This window comes from Ursus arctos, unplaced genomic scaffold (assembly GCF_023065955.2).
Source record: "Ursus arctos isolate Adak ecotype North America unplaced genomic scaffold, UrsArc2.0 scaffold_30, whole genome shotgun sequence".
Lineage (NCBI taxonomy): Eukaryota > Metazoa > Chordata > Mammalia > Carnivora > Ursidae > Ursus > Ursus arctos.
The window spans coordinates 20,804,590-20,820,268 of NW_026622986.1; the positions used below are offsets into that span (position 1 = coordinate 20,804,590).

The following is a 15,679-nucleotide window of genomic DNA, read 5'->3' on the forward strand; positions in this document are numbered from 1 at the left end:
ATTTGAATAGATGCTTTACTTGGTAAGTACTCAATTGAATACTTAATCAAATATTTCATGCAATAACAGCTTCTAATATTCCACAAGTTTTCTGATTTTAGTTTGAAGAAACTCTCATATTATTTCAGAAGGTGATTTAACTTTACACCTCTTACTTCTCAGGAATAACTTTTCTTTTCCTTTCTCATCAATATTCCAATTTCATACCTCACTTTCACTGAAGTTAACCCACCAATTTTCTCACTGAAGTCTTGGAATGCAAGTGGTTCATATTACAATAATTACTCCAAAATTGCAGAATAAATAAAGTGACTTGCCAAACGTGTGATAATTAAGCAGCAAAGAATAAACTCTAGTTCCTTTAAAAAATGATCATTATTATCTAATGATCTGAATGAGCCCAACTGGCATTCTCCAATTCAATTGGACTGAGTGAGTAGGCAGACAAATTAAATCCTCACCCATGAGAAGGACATCTTATATTCCCTTGAAGTAATGTTTAGCTCCCATATTATAGAGGAAAGCAGAGCTGACTCTAGTGACAGCCCTGTAACTATGCATTGAAGGAATGCATTGGAAGTGGAATTTCATAGTAAAAGCATGTCAATTTAAACCAAAATGTATCCTCTAAAATTTCCCTTTTGTGTTTTAGCATCTACTCTGAACATTCTTTCCCTTTCTTTCTTTTTCTCTTCTTCCTTCCTTCCTTCCTTCCTTCCTTCCTTGCTTCCTTCCTCCCTCCCTTCCTTCCTTCCTTTCTTTTCGAAGTTTTCATTTTCTTTAAATACCATAAATCAGTAACATAGAAGAGAGTTTAATTTCCTAAGCCAAGTGCAAAGCCATTCAGTGGCTTTTAAGAAAGAAGTCTGAGTATATGAAAAAACACTACATCCGTATTTTCTCACAGCAGAACTAGTAAATGAAAATGTGACCCATCCTTTTCCACACCCGTGCAGACATTAGTAGTCATTAATTATTGTATTCTTTGCTAATAAGCCAACGTTAGTACAGGGTGTGGTTGGAAGTGGGGGTGGGGAGTTCTGAATCACACTCAGTAGAATGCCTCAAGCAGCTACTAAGTGTTGGCATTTGTGAATAAGGTAAAAGTTTTTTTGTCATTATTGGTCCTTTTGTTTTCTCTGAATAACTGCTGTATATGTAAAACACATTTATTATTTAGTCTCCTTTATGTTCTGTTACCTGTATGTTATAAAAATGTAGACATAATTAGTTCAGAATATTTTCTGTCTTCCAAAAAATTAGAAAGCTGTTGAAGGCTTAATCATCAACCAATTGTTTTTTTTTTACAATTAAACTACAAATTGCCGACAAAAGTACTAATGAATTACTATGCTAGCGTGGATTATCATCTGTGTCTGAAATATTATTTTAATCCAACTACATTAGATTAACAACAGGAGAAAATCATGTTAAGATCATTATAACAATGACAGAAATATTACAAATATCTCAGGGCTCAAGATAATGAGAAATCGTCCAGCCCCAAATAATTCATATTCACTTAAGTTCATAGTATGTGTGTGTGTAAATATAAATAAACACATATAAAATCTTTGACTATACTATATAGCATTTTATAGTATATATATCTCATAAGTGTACATTTTATATATAAGCACATTATAAAATTCGATAATTTGATTTTGAATATAATAGCTAGCAAATCAAAGATACTCAGAGAATATATACTTTAATGGAGTTCTGTATTGATTTGTGTGATAATCCTGCCAGATGAATCCCTAACGCACGAAGCAGGTATAACCATATGGTTTTAGTATATGCAAATCCAGTTGGCAGATTTCAAAGCAACGTGAGAAATGGACTACATTTGGTAGTCTCCCAACTCTTTTCTTTGAGCTCTCCATGTGAGATGATGAAGATCTCCATGGTATCCAGATAAATTAAATCTAGATGAATTATCCATAGACAAGCTGGACCCTACCTGGTAACCAGTTCAAATATCGGAATGGACTGCCACCACTCCACTGCCATCCACTGTTGAAACTGAGGCTGTTAAGTCCAATCCAGAGTCCTGAGGTCAAGGAACTGGTTAATCCTATGGAACGGAAGCAAAAACAAAAAACAAGACTGATGTTTGGAAAAGACAATGGAATCGAATTCAGAATTAAGTGCTCAGATCAAAATGTATTTGAGGGAAGTACTAAAAAAAACATGCAAACATTTCTCCTTGGATTCTCTGGAGGTAAGTACAACTACTACCACCATTGGCAGATAAAGAAACGAGGTGAGAGACTAAGTAAGATTCTTAATAAGATCTAGTAAGAGTCTTGCTAAGCTTCTAACCCAGATACGACCAGGCTTCAACCCCAACGTCTTGAATACTCCTATCGGTGGTAAGAGTGTGCTTTTAATTTGGATAAGACTCTCTCATCAAATAATAACATTTTTACTTCATTGTAGAGTACAAATAAGATTTTTAAAGATTTTATTTATTTATTTATTTATTTATTTATTTGAGAAAGAGAGAGAGCATGAGTGAGAAGGAGGAGAGGGAGAGGGACAAGAATACTCCATGCTGAGCACAGAACCTGATCTCACAACCCTGAGATCATGACCTGAGCTGAAATCGAGTCAGACGCTTAACCGACTGAGCCACCCAGATGCACCTAGAGTACAAATAAGATGTATCATGAATGAAATACAAAGTTTTCTATCATAAAAACGTTAAATAAACATTTCCATCTATCATTCTCATAAATTATTACCTAACCTTACATTCCAGAACTTATTCTGAGAATTTTATTTCATGACATTTTAAAAAATCAATTTTTCTTTTCATTAATATTTTGCTTTTAAAGTCTAAGCAGATTTTTTTGGCTAACATGAACAACACTTTGTTTAGGCACTTCATAAATCATAATTACAATGTTTCAAACTCTGTGCGGTGGGAGGGATTAGGCGGGGCTGATGTAGAATAAAAAAACAAGTCACATGGACCTCAGCCCTCTGGTGTCAAACATTCTCATTTGTTACCTACCTATACTTTAAAAAAAACACAGATTCTCCGTTCTCTCTACATTGTTTTCAGTTGATTAAAAAGAGAACCACAGGGGAAGGGAGGGAAAACTGAATGGGAAGAAATCATAGAGGGAGACAAACCATGAGAGACTCTGGGCTCTGGGAACCAAACTGAGGGTTACAGAAGGGAGGGGGTGGGAGGATGGGATAACCAGGTGATGGGCATTAAGGAGGGCACGTGTGGTGATGAGCACTGGGTGTTATACACAAATAATGAATTGTTGAACACTACATCAAAAACTAATGATGTACTTACTATATGCTAGGTAATTGAACATAATTATAAAAAAAAGAGGTCATAAAAAACAAAACTATCCCTTGTCTTTAATAAAATACCAAACTTAAGTTGGTATTCTTGTCAATAATGAGAATTACCACTTATTCTATTCAGAGCACTGTATGTGTTCATTTAATCCTCACAAACTATGATAGGGGTTTGATGACACCAAAACCCAGACTCGATAGTTCTCATGCCAACTGAGCTATGTCAAAGTCACTAATATTTTCCCCAATTTTTCATTAGCTCAGGTAAGCACACATTCATGTCACCATTTCAAATGAATGGAGGTCACAGTGACTCAGAGCCAAATCATCAGATCTCACATTTATTGCACCCACTTCCATAAAAGTGCAGATGACGGTCTTAGAGATCATGTGACCTGAATGTTGCACTCAGTTTACTCAGCGTCTGGCAGAGAGCAAAGGGCAGGCTAAAGATCCACTTGAAGGTACTGATTAGGTTGATATTGATTAGGTAGGTTGAGGTTTAACAAACTGAACTGAATTCAATACCGGAACTATTTACTGAAAAGTAAAACCTGCTGTATGATTTCTTTAAATAGAGTAATAAAATAATAATGGGATGAAATTAAATACTAGAATTTAAAAATCAGTGGAAATTAATTCAGATTCACTCATTTTTATCCAGTGTTCTAGAAAAAATGTTTGAGTTAGCACAGCTCTTACAGACAGGTACTTTATGTACCTTGGCAAGTATCTAGTCCAATCTCTCCATTTTGCCAAGGAAGAAACTAAAGACAGAGAGTTTAAGAAACATGGGGAGAGGCAGAGGATAAGCAGATCAGGATTGGAACCCAAGATTCAATGTCGTTTCTCCCCTGGATTCAACCCCTGTTTAAATTAATTTTGCCTGTGAGTTACTACTATAAAATCCTTTCTAGATAACTTTAAATGTTAGAGCACCTTTAAATAAACAACAGTGAATTAGACAGCTATTTCTGATACATGTCATTCCTCTCCAAACAATAGCCCATGCCGGAACTCACTCCTAACACCTGTGAAGACTCAGCTTTTGGTTTTCCAAAGTTGGAATCTTACCAAAAAATAGAAATGTTTATTGTAATCTCTACCAAGGAGATGAGATTATCAAAAGGGTGAGTCTTTATATTTCTTTAGTCCTAAATCTCTGGGGTGAGCACCACCAAGTATGACTGCATTCATCTGAAAAAATAATAATAATGTGATAAAAATTCATTCATATGAAATTAAGTTTATAATTATTTATCTTATCAATGGTTACCTTTTAGTTTATTATTTTTTACATATAGTTATTAAAACCATATGAGTACTATAATATTACTTTGGTCACTTTCGGATGAATTAAAGAAATCAACTAAAAAGTTCTGTCCTATCTCATTTATGTAATAGGTAATTTATAATGTGTCAAGAGGAAACAGTTGTCTACTAGTCTGTTCCTTAGAAATATCATTCTGGGGGCGCCTGGGTGGCTCAGTTGGTTAAGCGTCTGCCTTCGGCTCAGGTCATAACCCCAGAGTCCTGGGATGGAGCTCTGCATCGGGCTCCCTGCTCAGTGGGGAGCCTGCTTCTCCCTCTCCCTCTGCCTGCTGCTCCCCCAACTTGTGCTCTCTCTCTGTGTCAAATAAATAAATAAAATCTTTTTTTTTTAAAAAAGAAACATCATTCTGGGATCAGTGTCATACACTGCATTTTATGTTAGTAATTACTCTGTTAAATACCACTGAACATGGAATGATTTTTTTCATAGATTATTTAAACTTGTAGTCACCTGAATAATAATCTCTATACTTACAGAGGAGTATACTAGAGAAAATGATGCTGAAAGTAGCATTTCACAAATGCTAAATACAGCTATTCCTGCAAATCAAATACTCGTGTATTTTTAAAAAAATTATTAGTTACAAATACAAGCATTTATAAGTTTTCAAAACTATAAGTAATTCACTGATTATAGGAAGAATTAAAGTAGATTTTGCCCGAGATTGCTTAAATTACTGTTTGGCATAGCCAAGCAAAGATGATAGCTTCTTAAAGGTATTATCTATCCTCTGACATCCCACATCTGCTCTAAGTACTTCTGGATTGTTTTGAAGAATTAAATTAAATACTTCTTAAACAAAGGCCTAACACATAATATGTGCCCAATAAATGTAAGCTATTATTACTATTATTATTATTATTATTATTATTATTATTGTTATTACTCTATGTTGAATCAAGGCTGTCAAAAAATGTTATTAGCTGCAACATGGACGGCACTGGAGGAGATAATGCTAAGTGAAATAAGTCAAGCAGAGAAAGACAATTATCATATGATTTCTCTCATCTATAGAACATAGAATAAAGAAAGGGGGGTTAATCAGAAGGGGGAATGAAGCATGAGAGACTATGGACTCTGAGAAACAAACTGAGGGCTTCAGAGGGGAGGGGGGTGGGGGAATGGGATAGACTGGTGATGGGTAGTAAGAAGGGCACCTATTGCATGGTGCACTGGGTGTTATACGCAACTAATGAATCATCGAACTTTACATCAGAAACCAGGGATGTGACTAATATAACATAATAAAAAAACATTAAAATAAAATTTTTAAAAAGTGTGATTAGAAACAAAATTCAAATTTTGTGTCAAATATATCATCACTTAAAGCAAATGAGCACCATCCACAAATTTCTTTCTCTAATGTGGTTTTGTAATGTCATAGAGGAAACAAGGGGTTTTTTAGCATTACTACACAAAGTATCAATTCCACATGCTGAACTGTTTAGTTCTCGATTTTCCAGGATGTATTGTCTGAAATGGTTATGCACCTCCTTTTGAACCTGCTTATAATAGAAGATGTATTCATGTTACCCTTAGCTTTCATCTCTTCTGCATTGTGGTCCAATTCATTTTCCAGACAGCACCAAAAACAATCAAGTAGACAAGCCAACTTTCACTTCCTACACCTTCTTTCAGTTCTGTAAATCCTAATCCTGCACATATGTAGTTATCACTCTGATTCAGGAATTGAGGATTAAATAGCTTCCCAGCATTTTGGGGGTAGAAGCAGAAATGAGGATGATGCATCGATCGTGAATGATGTAAGAAGTTGCTGCCAGGCAGACGCTAAGCCCTGAAGACAAGGGGGAATCAGATTGCCAGTTTAGACGAAGTTCACCAGAACAAGGAGCTGCTGACACCTAAATTAAGGGTTCTTTTAATTAGAAATTCTCTTCATTTCGTGAGTGGGACCCAGGCAGAATGAAATGTAAAGACAGTACTCCGTTCCAATCCAACTATTTTCTGAACAGGAGGCAGTAGGCAAAGTTTCTAGCTTCTCCCTGTTATTTCATCTATAAAGTAGACACAATAGTATTCATTCAGGAGGTTGGTGTGAGCTTTAGAAAGAAAACCCAGTGTCTGGCACAAAGCAACCGATCAATAAATGACAGCTAAATGTATCTGAGTCATAAAAACGGTTTACACATTTAAAAAAATGATATTTACACTGCTCACAATCCTCACAGAAAATAAATCTGATTTTAAAAGTATAACTATTTGTGGATATATTTTTTTATTTTAGTGGCATATTTCCCCAAAGGGAGTAGATCACAATCCTACACTCACACCATTATTTTCTAGATTCCTCCCCACTACATCCCAATAAATCCTGAAAGTCTTGACTATCTTCCCTCCAAAAAAACGAAGTTCTGTTTCACTTTATGAGTTACCCTTTAGGCTTTTTCCCCCCCTAATGCATGATATTTTTGACTTAAAGAAAAGCAGGAAATACTACAAGTCTCATTAGTGAAATCATTCTTATCCAGATTTCAGTTAAAATGTGCTGGCTAAAATTCCAGAGACTTGGATAAGAGTCAAATAAGTATCTGAGGTGAACTTGGCCTGGGAATCTCTTAGTATTTGTTTGCGCTCCCGAGGGACACTGTCATACTCGTGGCACTGGCTGGTTAGGAAAGCATTTCCCGAGGCCCAAGCTGGAGCTGCTGTCCCACCCACATCACCCCTGTCCTCTAGGCAGCTGCTGAAGGCAGGTAAAAAGTAACCTGTGTTCTGTCCCTCGGCTTCCAGAAAGCCAGAAAACAAGTAAAACTTGGAAGAGCCAAGATAATACAACTCAGAGTCCCTTAAAAATTTTTTTTTAAAAAAACCAACTGAAACCATTTTAACTTTTTTTTTTTTAAGGTTTTATTTTAATTCCTGCTCTGCTCATCACCACAAGTGCTCTCCTTAACCCCCATCACCAATTTCCCCCAACCCCCCAACTTCCTCCCCTCTGGTAACCAGCAGTGTGTTCTCTGTAGTTGAGTCTGTTTCTTGGTTTGTCTCTTTCTCTCTCTCTTTTTGCTTTGCCCTTTGCTCATTTGTTTTGTTTCTTAGAGTCCAAATATGAGTGAAATCCCATGGTATTCGTCTTTCTCTGACTGACTTAGAAACCACTTCAACTCTGGTAGAGTTTTCTCTCACCCATGCCAGCATGCACAGAAAACACCTCGGTTGTCTTAAGTCATCTTTTCTCTTCCTTGATCATCTACATGAATTTGGTTTTGTCTCTTTCTGTGCTTTCTGTCATTATTTTTAGACATATTATAAATATTATAATATTATAAATTATATATAATTATATATTTTATATATAATTTTTATATAAAAATTTATATATAAAAATTATATATAATTTATATATAATATATATTTATATATAATATTTTATATATATATACTTATAATATTATAAATATTAATCGCTCTGATACTGTGCCCCAATACTAGGAAGGCCCCCCAGACCAACACAAAACAGAATAATTGAGCAGACTTGAGGCATAATTCCTTCTCTGAGTTTACTAATACACAGTGAGGCCAGATTACTTTTCTCCTATCAGTCTCGGTAATAATAACGGAAAGAAAATGGTCAATGGCTGCCTGTACCGAAAGGAGACAATTAATAAATGTTAAACCTGGCACCTAACTGTGGCAGGAAAGATTTCATTACCCTGGAGCAGTTCATGTTTTAGTCCTCAGGAAGGGAGGAAGAATAGAAAAATGCATTTTGCAAGGTTTTGCTAAATAAATGTTTGTTACCTCTTTCCTCCAAAAAGAGAATGCAATAAACATCTGCAAATTCAATTAAAAAATAGTAATAACCTACAGGAGAAACATGGTCCAGTTAATGAAGAGTACCCCAAAAAGAGAAAAAGAGGCCAAGGTGGGGACACGCTCTATCCCTCGTGTTGGTTCACACACTCTCCCCTTTAACAGAGAAAATCACTGAGGCCCAGAAGCTTCACGGCATCAAAGAGCCGAGACCCAGGCAGTCGGGCTCCAGAGCTGACTCTCTTTACTCCTGCACGCTGCTGCCTGGGGGCTGGTCGGTTGGAATGGGTAGGCATTGCGGACACAGCAGGTTCTAACATGGTGCTCCTTCAACCACTTGCTCAAGAATCACCTAGAAGTTTGACAATATGCAGCTTCCTGGGCCCCATGGCACCTCTACTGATCTAGCATCTCTGGAGTTTGGGCCCACGCATCTTCATTTTAACCAAGTTCCTTGGTGATTAATAAGCAACTTGACATTGAAGGGCCACAGCACTTACTGTCTTCTTGCTGTAAACCGACCACCTGTCTACACATGAGGCTGAATTTCTAAATAATTCTTTTTACTGTGTTCCACCATCATTTGTCAGGCAGCAAACATTCTTTGAGACTCTCTTCCTTAGAAGGTTCCATGTGAATCTCTTTGGTTGGGGAGCATTAATACTCATAAGATATTCCTGATTTTCAGCCATTTGCCCCTATAATCCATTCTCCACACAGCCTTCAGTTTGCTTTCTTCATGGCACTTACTAAAATTTGTATCTACCTGTTTTTTTTTTTTTTCTTGTTTATGTCTGTTTTCCCCACTGGACTTTAAGCTCCTGGTGCTTGCTTTGACCAGCTTTGGTCACCATTGTGTCCCTAGGACCTTGCGTAATACCTCACACACAGACACCAGCCACTGTAATGAATGAATGAATGAATAAAAAATTACAAATGTACTTCTAGTCTTGCAGGGGAAGTGGGACACAAATGTATGTAGCTATTATAAAAGCAGTAAACAATTAAGAGAAATGCAGATAGAAATGGCTAAGACTGCATTTCAGCTGGATGAAATTTTGGGAATTCCAGGTACAAGAAATGGCATGGGAAAAGATGTAGCAGTGAGGAAGTGTTAGATAAAGTGTTAGATAAAGGTGAGAAACCCCAAACTCTTCTGTCCAGACTGCAAAATGCATGAAGGGAAATAGCAGTCAGGCTCGGAAGGCCAGGCAAAGGCAAACGCCTTTGTTAACGATTTGATAGGAAATAAGCTACTAAGGATTTTTGAACATGGTAAGTCATAGGATCAGAGATCTATTAATCTGGTAGCAGTGTCAGGGTGAACTGGAGGGAGGGGATTCTGGAACAGGGGCCTGAGGATGCTTTTTCTCCCCGCTCATTTCTGCTCCTAATCTCTCTGTTCCCCAAGTGTGGATTTCAGAAGCTACAACAAATACTTTCATCACAAGCAAACATTCGTGCTTTCCCTCTTCACAGTCCTACGAGAACAGACGCTTAAAAAAACAAACACATTGTGGAAAGAATACCAATAAGGCCTGAAATCCTGTACAGGCTGGGAGTTTGAGAGACAGGAAGCCGAAAGGATGCAGAGTTTCCGAGCTGCTCTTGACTCATCCCTGCTTTTGCAGCAAGAGCCTTTACTTCCATTTCTCCTTTTGACTCCCATGATGCTGATGCAAAACCTCTGGCTTCAGGATAGACCTGGAATTCCTGACCAGCACAGTCCCCTTGCCGTGTCCAAGAACATCACCTTTTGATTTTGACCTCTTCTATTCTGAGCCCAGATCCATTCTCAGGATCCTTCTTAACACAGGTTCTCGAGACTGTCACAACTGATGGAAGAAATCCTGAGACAAAAACCTATTTGCCATTCCAGGGGCACATTTGCATCCCCCCCTCAACTTTGTGACATCTGCTCAGGACTGACTCTATCCTGATGTCGATAATCGCATGTGCTGTCTGCTTCTAAGGTAAACTAGACGGAAATAAAATCATCGTGATCTTACTTGCAACCTCTTTGCTTTTGCCCTCATTACCTGTTAGGTACGTTTGCTCGTGTATCTCCGTGATACTCAAGAGTTCGGCACTCTGTTGTTGGCAGCTTCTCCGTGCCTGGTGCCAAGTTAAAGCAGATTTGGAGTTTATCTGGTAGGAAATGCCAGTCAGCGGGTCTTTATTCCATAAGCTTTCACTGCCCTCGACTGTAAAAGAAGTCAAACGCGATTGGCTGCATTAGGCATAGAAAAGACTTTCAGGGAAAAATATTTCTTAAATGATTCTAGTAGCATTTTTGTCAGAAGCCTATTGGTTTTCCTTTCTGTTCTTTTACTTATTTTTGAAGTGCCTGTGAGATTTTCTTCACTCCTCTGATGAACAGAGGGAGTTTTCAAAAGATTGACCGCATCTCATTCTTTTCATTTGCCTAAGAAAGGAAAAGAGAGGCACTGTCTCCCTATTTTTGTGTCTGAATATTTGGGATCAATTGAGTTGGAAAGTGAGGCCAATGCAAATACTAAGAATAGAGATGCCAGGTCAAATTCCTTAATCTAGAAAAAAAATAGAGGGGCAAGAGAAAATATATATCTTCTCTCAGCAAGTGGATATTTTGCCTGTACATTCTAGTTGGGTCTTTTTAGACCAAAGGCATGGGCGTTAGAAGGCCACGTCATGGACTCACCACCAGGCTGACCTGGACCTACATCCAGGCACTGTCACTCACCGGTGGTTTGTCCTTATTTTCCCACCTCTAGGATATATTAAATCTGTGTAGCCCCAGGCAATAGTAGAGGCTGATTGTTAGTTTTCCTTCCTTCAGAGTAAAAAATAATTCTTTGAGCTTATTTTTGCCCTGTTATTTTATGATTCCCAGTACAGTCTCTAAACTTAGTTATACATTATGAAAGGCCAATAGTATCGACGGGTAAATATTATTTATAGTGTGTTACCTATAAGATGTTTGGGCAATTAGTCAACAAATGAAGTATTTCTGTGTGCTTCATGTTATAAAAACATCCCTTTTCTCTTTTTAATAATTTAAATTCTACCTACGAATCCTAGGGAGTAATAATTTCTTCACTTTTTTGTAAAAAAGAAAAGGAATCATGTAACTTCTCAAATTTTCTGAGAAGTATTCAACCTGCCAAGAAGTTGGGCAGTTTCCCAAAAGCATATAGCCTATGTCATGAATCTTTGGATGTGACAAGGAAGTGATCTTTTTCAGATACATCACACAGACTATGATATGAAACTTGTGGTTCCACGGCACATCAAAGAGGAAGAAAAATAACCCAAAATTCCATCCAGGCAACAACATAGAAATTTCTAAGATGTTTTCATTATAAAATTACTATATATTTACATAAAAATAAATTTGAATTGGTAATGTTCAATTTAAATGATCACGATCTGAGATCTTACTAGTTCCATATCCAGATGGACTCTCTCCACATAAGTGAGATCATTCAAATGAGACTGATTGGAGGGCTACTTGAAGATACATATTTTTAGAAATGTGGAGTTCTAATATGGTAGAAAATGTGAGACACACACAAAAAAACAAAAAACAAGGGGGATTATTTTCTTGCTCAGGAATGGAAGAGAGGGATATACATGAACAAAGAAGGAAATGCAATTTGACTCTTCTCTTTATTTAAAGAAAGTATACTTTGTACTTTAGATCAAGAAATTAAGATCTATTTCTCAATGAATGTATAGGTTTGCTGAGTCTACACCTCCCCCGATTGTTCAAATTCCTGCAGTAAACCAGCACAACTGATGTGGAAAGCAAAAGTTGCAAGCTATGGAGAATTGAGAGAAAGGGTCTTTTCCTTTTCCTGTTCTCATGATACTTTAAAATAAATGTCTAAACAGAAGGAAAACATTACAATAAACAATGCAAAGGACAATGAAAAGCACTTATTAAAATGTCACTAGGTCAATAACTGGTACCTCGTCTTCCTGTATTAAACCTACTAGTTTAAGGCTAGTATAAAATAAAAGGTTTTTTTGAAAGGAACATGAAGCGAGGAAAATGAAGTAGATTGGGAAATCACAAAGCCCTTTAAGAAAGGCATGAAATGTATAAAATGTGCTTTAAATTTTTAATGCATATTGAAATCAAACAATTTTTTATTCCCTATAGTTATTTTACTTTACATTTAACTACATTTCTATAGAATATGTATATATTCTATATATTTCTATAGAATATGTATATATTCTATATATTTCTATAGAATATATATATATACATACATATATATAGGCTTTGAAGACATAAATTAGAAGTAATAAGACTAAAAGATTATTCAAAAGAATTATTCAAAAGATTATTCAAAAGAATACTCAGGATATCCCTCCAACACACATTGATCCCAAAGTTGTGAAGTTTTTTTTCTGTGTGTGTGTGTGTGTGTGTGTGTGTGTGGAGTTTTTTGTTATTAGTGACTGGCCATTTGTCTTCTATTTAATGACTGATTAAATCATACAAATATCCAACAGCCCCTTCATCAATACCACTTAAGTGCAAGATGCTATAGTTAGACGTACGAAATCCACACCCCCAAGAAACTCCATGACAACAGATTTAGAAAATATCATTCCTAGTAAGTAAAGGTGAAAGACACTCCTCAATCATTGGAAAACAAGTACTGCTTTATCTTAGGGGGAAAAGTAGCTTGATTCCAACAGAAGATATCTACTATAGAGGTCAGACATCTATAAGCCTTTCATGGGAATCAAACCTATAAAAGTTGTTATAAGAGAGGCAAATACAATTACTTCACCCAAAACGGGAGAGCAGCGTTGCCATGAATGGGAAGCCTGTTTTTGTAGATATTCACCCAGAACATAGGGACTGCACACAGAACAGAATTATAATAATATATGGAGTTGAAAAATCAAATTTATTTTAAGTGGGATTATAAATCAAAAGAGAGAAATAAGTACGATTCTTAGACTTTGGGATTTAACTTAAGACACTAAAACAATTTTGTGAATTATTTCATAATAATGCTTGGAATAATGTGATTGTGGGTGGATGTGTGGTCCCCAAAATTCAGCGGTAAACAATGCTATTGTGATTCAGGTGTCCTTACAACCATCCCACACTGCATCTGCACCCAGACTTTTCCCCTGCACCGCCCCCCCCCCCTTGCTGGCCAGCAGGAGAAAGAGTTCTGGGTAATAGCACAAAACAGGAGCGGCTGTGATCCATAAAGTCTGAATGAGCAAAAGGTCAGGGAGTAAGATGTTTGGGGGGGGAGAAAAGGAAGGGGATAGCTGGCAGCAGGCTGAGGATGTGGGGCTGACAGGGAAAATGAAAGAACCCCTCCCTTGCCTCCTTCTTCAGTCCCAGCCCTGCCTCCCAAGGCTGATGCCCTCCTCTAACCCCTCCTCCACCATCCCTAAACCTGCTACACTGTTTCTTTAAAGATTATTTTTTCCCCAAGATTTTATTTATTTGAGAGAGAGAGAGAGAATGAGCAAGTGAGAGCATGAGCAGGGGGAGAGACAGAGGGAAAAGCAGGCTCCCCACTGAGCAAGGAGCCCGATGCAGGACTCGATCCCAGAACCCTAGGATCATGACTTGAGCGGAAGGCAGACACCTAACCGACTGAGCCACCCAGGTGCCCCTCTTCACAGACTCTTGAGTGTGGAAGGAACACAGGAGAATTCTTATTTTCTGCCTGCTTCCCATCAATATCATGCAAAGCCACTTATTTCGTGTTACTGCAATAATATGTTTTCATTTTAAAAATCCTTCGAGCATAAAAATAATCCACTTCCATTTGATTCATAGCTATGTTAAAATAAATGATACTGTTCTTAAATTAAATTCACTATCATTACTACTCATTACTATCACTTTCAGAGAAAGGAGCCCTTTTCATTACATTGGCAAAAAGTCAGGAGCCCCTTTTGTGTTGTTGAGGCAGAAGTCAGGAGCCCCTCCCATCTCTCTCGCTCCATCAAACCACATGCTTATGGCATTAAATTTTATTTTTGATCTATGGTTTAATAAAGATACATCCCAGGGGGAGGTATTCAGTATACATTGCATCGTATTCAGTATAATTTGCCCTACAGTCTTAGCAGTAAAGATTGAAGGAAAGCAGCAGCTGGTGGAAATAAAGGGGTCCTGTGATGTAGCACAGGGCTGAGCGTCAGACCACCTGTGTCTGGTCTTCAGCCAATACGGATCACCTTCTCCATTACAAAGTGGGGACAATGGCCTGTGCACAGGGTTGTGGTGGAGTGTGACAAGTTAATAAATGGGAAATAACTTTGAGGAGGGAAAATGGTCTCAATAAACACAAGGTCTTATTGCCACGGTGCTGTACTAAATGTGGCAAACTCTTCTTGGTGCTAACGTTACTTACATTTCAATGGACAATATCCAAATAGCTTGTCCGCGTCATAGTCTGCAGTGGTTCCACACCAGAGCCACCCGTCTGATCGCCCAGCACTGGTGCAATCTGCATACCACTTGTTTTCAAACTTGAATGGAAAGGCACACGTTGCCCCGTTGGAATTGCCCAGCAGCGTGTACATGTCTAGAAGAGACACGTTGATCACACTTAGAATGTCAATCTTCTGATCAGTGGCTTTCCACTAAGAAGGATGCTGAAAGAATGGGTCTTACTCTTCTGACCACATTTGATGTCCCCACACCGGGAACTCTTTGGTCTTTCCCTTCTCTCTCTACCCCATCTTTTGCTGCGTATACACAGCAGTCTGTATTAGGAACAACTCTAGTATCACTTCACTTCTGCTGTGTTTTAGGGCAGATTTTTCTCTTTCCTACACCTGACTTGACTTCTGCATTTCCCCCCAGAACAGAGAAGAAGCCATCCTTCCTCTTCCTTGGAATCACAGAATGATTGAATCTCTAGATGGAAAAATAGCATGACAGCTGTGTAATTCAAATGCATAGCCAAAGTTAAATCCCCTCCTACCACTTCCTGTCAAGCCAGCCTCTACTGCAGTCCCTCAACAATGACTATGAGAAACGGTCAGAATTTGGACATAATGCTCTAATCCACATCATGGAAAGAAAGTACTCGAAACCACTGGATACCATTGAAAATCAGTATTTGTCTTTCTTTAAACTGAAATCAGAGCAAAATGGGAAGCTCTGGATTTACCTAGAAGAGAAAATCGAAACAAATACAAATCATTGTTGATTATGGTTTGGCTGAAGCCAAAGGATTAGAGAAGCTCATATCTCCACTGACAACCACACCA

At 37.7% G+C, this 15,679-nt stretch overlaps 1 protein-coding gene across 1 annotated transcript in view; it reads right to left on the reverse strand.

Annotated features, from left to right (window-relative positions):
- The window catches only part of MRC1 (mannose receptor C-type 1), a 91,763-nt gene that overhangs the window by 61,964 nt on the left and 14,120 nt on the right, over positions 1–15,679 (reverse strand). The window contains exons 3-5 of the mRNA XM_026478991.4: positions 14,815–14,988; positions 10,471–10,635; positions 1,964–2,077 (exon numbers count right to left, since the gene is read on the reverse strand). Coding sequence (XP_026334776.1) covers positions 1,964–2,077; positions 10,471–10,635; positions 14,815–14,988 — 453 coding nt within the window. The remainder of the gene's footprint in view (positions 1–1,963; positions 2,078–10,470; positions 10,636–14,814; positions 14,989–15,679) is intronic.